General features: G+C 39.5%; 2 protein-coding genes across 2 annotated transcripts in view; one reads left to right on the plus strand and one right to left on the minus strand.

Moving 5' to 3' along the window:
- Window positions 1-1374, plus strand: part of LOC102677331 (probable 39S ribosomal protein L24, mitochondrial) — a 2165-nt gene extending 791 nt beyond the window's left edge. The window contains exons 3-5 of the mRNA XM_006612372.2: window positions 48-250; window positions 325-511; window positions 591-1374. Of these exons, the coding sequence (XP_006612435.1) occupies window positions 48-250; window positions 325-511; window positions 591-677 (477 nt within the window). The 3' untranslated portion in view covers window positions 678-1374. The remainder of the gene's footprint in view (window positions 1-47; window positions 251-324; window positions 512-590) is intronic.
- The window catches only part of LOC102678528, a 4968-nt gene continuing 1823 nt past the window's right edge, over window positions 992-4136 (minus strand). The window contains 3 exon segments of the mRNA XM_031508896.1: window positions 992-1867; window positions 1934-2089; window positions 2169-4136. The exon segment at window positions 2169-4136 is cut by the window's right edge and continues 14 nt beyond it. Coding sequence (XP_031364756.1) covers window positions 1698-1867; window positions 1934-2089; window positions 2169-4136 — 2294 coding nt within the window. The 3' untranslated portion in view covers window positions 992-1697.

Below are 4136 nucleotides of genomic sequence, written 5' to 3' on the forward strand. Positions count from 1 at the left end.
TTTATTTATGCGTTATATAAAAAGAAGTAGCATTAAAATATTTTTAGGTAGAGGTATTAGTTGGTCCAGATAAGGGAAAACAAGGAATAGTGCAAGATATCATTCAAGAAAGAAATTGGATTATTGTAGAAGGATTAAATACAAAGGCAATAATACGTGGAAAAAAGAAAGATTTCCCTGGAGTTTGTATACGCGTGGAACAACCATTATTAGTTACTACAGATGTACAATTAGTTGATCCTTTTGATTTGTAATTATAATTTTTTAAAACAAATATGGATTATTAGAAAATACATCATATTCATATCTTTAATTTTATTTTAGAAAAGGAACTGCTATAGAATGGAGATATACAGAAGAAGGAAAAAAAGTGAGAGTATCTTGTAGAACTGGTAGAATTATCCCAATTCCTTTAAGTAGTCAAGAAACTGTAGATTACAAATCTCCGGAATTATATATCGAGCAATCTAAAGATACTACTGTAAATGACGTAAAAGAACTAACATTCGAAGTAAGTTTTATATCTAATAAAAATATATAATTAGTATGTAACAGTATAATTAATAATTTTGATTTTTATTAATTTATAGGGAAAATTGAAAACATTTGAAATGGATATTATGGATAAAATGGGTATTAAAGAAGATCGTAAACCAAAGAAATATTATTGGTATTAATTTTGTTTAACGTATAATTAACATTTTACAAACATAATCTTCGATGTATATATAAAACTTTACTTTAAAGCGTTGTTAAATCTGTGTTTCATTTTGTTATTATTGTTGAAAATTATTTTAAACTTAATTGAAAGAAAAAGAGCAACGATCTTTTCCATAAAAGATTCGCATTGAAAATATTTATGAAATAATATATATGAAATAATATACGATATCAAAGAGTTGATAAAAGAGTTGTTTAATAACATTTAAAATATTTAACTGATAAAATATTTATAATATCAGTTTATTAAAGAATTTATTAAAGACAAGCCATTTTTATTATTATTACTTTTATATTAACACACATACATATATCACAGCATGATTTTTAACAAACGCGAACCTAGAAACGAATGTCAGTCTACATTTAAATACTTTAATGATGCATTATATTAACATTTCTTTCTTTTTTTTACATTATATATGCCATATTTCTAGAATAATTATATTTTGAATTTTTCCACTCTTTATTTACAAATTATTTTTCTCTATTTATTTCATAACATCGTATTAAACAAAAACATGTTTATACATACGTTGTTCTTTAGATCAAACTTCAATACAAACTAATAGTAGATGATTAGAAAAGATATTCCTCACGTATGCAAACGGACGTTATACATTGTACTCAATAGTACCACAATATCGAAAAAAAGAATTCTTTCTCGCAGAGATTTTCAAATAATTATTTAGCGATATAATCTTGATATACATGTACATATATAAGCAGAATCCTATAGTAAATTTTCAACGAAATATTTGATTATTCTATTTTTTGAAAGTAGATGAAAAGATACACTAAATATTCGCAATAAAATCCGATTTCGAACACAAGAATCATCCAAACACGTATTGTATCGTTCAAATTCAATATAAAAATTGCATTCTATGAAACCATTGCACTTGTTTAAAATTCGTTGTATTGCATCCATGGTGTCACGATATACATACGACACGTTTATCGGAATTGACTACCATTTACGACGATTTGGTGGCAGGGTGCCTGACTAGGAGGTTCACTTCGCCATCGTGTAGTTTCTTCATAAGAGACCACGCTTCGATTCTTGACATACGTGTCACATCATATCCATTCACTTGTAATAACTGGTCCCCTGCCTTTAAGGCACCTGTTTTTTCAGCAGCACCTCCTACATCACAATATTTATTATATATACAATTTTAAGATGCGATTATCAATCGAAAACACAACGTACCGGTAAATATTTTTTTAATCAGCAATGGCCTGTCCCCAAGGGGGCTGTCTCTACCTCCTTCGAGACTGAATCCCAAACCAGTTCCGTCCTTGTAAACTGCTACAACCGACGGTGGACCCCACGCAGTGTCTTCTGCAGTATCGTTCGTCTCGAATCCTTCGAGAACAAAATCTGCTCGGTTATTATAAATAAAACCTTTCCGTTTAACGAAATTTTTCGAAAATTCGAATCTCACCTTCGATGATAGTTTCGACGCTCGCGGTTCGTGATTTCAATTTGCAAGACCCTTCCTCCGTCCTCGATCGAGAGACAACCAAAACAACTTCCGATCTGGGCTGCTTGAGCACCGCTATGCTCTCTCTGTGCGTGAGACCTTGCGTGCTTCTTCCATTTATACTCAGAATCCTATCCCCTCTCTGCACACGACCATCCTTGTCGGCTATGGAATGGGCCAGAACTCGATGAATAGTGATTTCCTTGATCTCGCAATCCGCTCCACCGGCCAAAGTGATTCCAACGCTACCGGTCGGATTCTCCTTGTGAAGCAACACAACGATCACGTCCTGAGCACCTCGAGTTTCTTCCAGACTCGCCTCTTCGACCAGCTGCGCCAATTCCTGTTGCGAGATCAAACTCGTGCTGCTCGCCAACGAACTGATACTTCCAAATTGTTCGCTGCAACATCTGTCCGTGTCCATATCGATTCCAACCGGAGACACATTTTCGTCCACGCTACTGTCCAAACTGGGAAATCGGTTATGACCAGTTCCAACGCTCTGCGTTTGCGCATTACCGGTAAAGTTCACCTCCACAGCCTTCTTCATATCCGTGACACTCACGCTTCTTCGACCGAGATTTCTCGATGTTGGAATTTTCGACAACGTCGATTTCGATTTCTCCACTTCCATCATCTCGTCCGCGCTATTCTCGGCCAATCTTGATTTTTCCAATATCGACGCTTTCGAGAACGATTTATGATCCTCGTTCCAATACTCGTTCAACATGCTCGAGCTTCTTCTCATGTATCGATTGTCCCTCGATTCCCATAAAGATTTTCCCAAATTACTCTGGCTGTTCGAGAAAACGTTGCTCTTCTCCGTTCTCGTCTCACCGCTTTGACCTCGTGCCGATTTCGTCTCCGCCTTCGCTCCCAGGATATCCTCCAGACTCATCTGACTCTTGGACCGACCAAAACTTCCCTCGTCCACGTGTATCGCCGATCTAGATCTGCTCTTTGTCGTGAGTATCGTCAATAGATCGTTCTGATCCTCGGAAGATTTCTTCGGAGGTAAGCAACGCGGTTGCTTCGTCAATCTGGATTCATTTTCGTTCTCCTGAATTCGTCTACTCGGCGAGGACAAATCGATCGAGCCGTACCGTTGTTTCTCCATTACGACAGATTTATTATTGTTCCTCCTCTGATCGTTGTCCACGGGATCGATATCGGCCGACTTTTTCTCCACTTTATCGATCGGTTTCTCCTCGATCGATCTGGCCAGAGCCTTCGCCTCCGTGCGAACCCACATTTTCAAATCGTTCGAGGGCTCGATCGAGGTCTCGATATTGGACGGCCTCGCCACGTTGTTGTTCGAGTGCGAAGCGACGTTCATCTTCGAATCGGATCGTTCGGTCACCTTTTGAAAAGGATCCTCCTCTCCCAACGGATCCGTCACCTCGATGTAAGCGATTTTCACCACGTCTTTCGTACTCGAAACGTTATTTTTCCCCCGATTTTTCTGATAACCGTTTTCTTCCCCGTTTTCGCCACCGCCGATCATCGATCGCCCCTTGTCGTCGGCAAACTTCCTTTGGATCAGTGGCGATCCGTTCAGATCCCTGCCGCTACGGCATCTGGCGCTCGCCAGAATGTTCTTGCGATTTATGGCCTCCACGCTCTGAGGTTTGAGCACCCGTCGGGACAGTGACTCGGCGCTCGCCTGTGAGCCTGAGGTGAGAGTCGAGGAGGTGCTGCAATTGGTGTCGGTACTGTTCGATCGTTTCAACTGTCTCTGAGGTATTTGGGAACCGTTTCTCTGAGAACCGTCCGCGTTCGATTCCCTCGCCTGGTTGTAGCTTCTGGTTGGGCTGTCTATGATCAGGGATCGCCGTTGATAATTGTTCTCCGTGGACACGTACGATCTCTCGGACGAAATGGTGGAGCGTTCCGACGGGACAGGGGACGTGGGTGGGCTGAAGCCCCGGG

Source organism: Apis dorsata, unplaced genomic scaffold, assembly GCF_000469605.1.
Source record: "Apis dorsata unplaced genomic scaffold, Apis dorsata 1.3 scaffold_111, whole genome shotgun sequence".
NCBI classification, from domain to species: domain Eukaryota; kingdom Metazoa; phylum Arthropoda; class Insecta; order Hymenoptera; family Apidae; genus Apis; species Apis dorsata.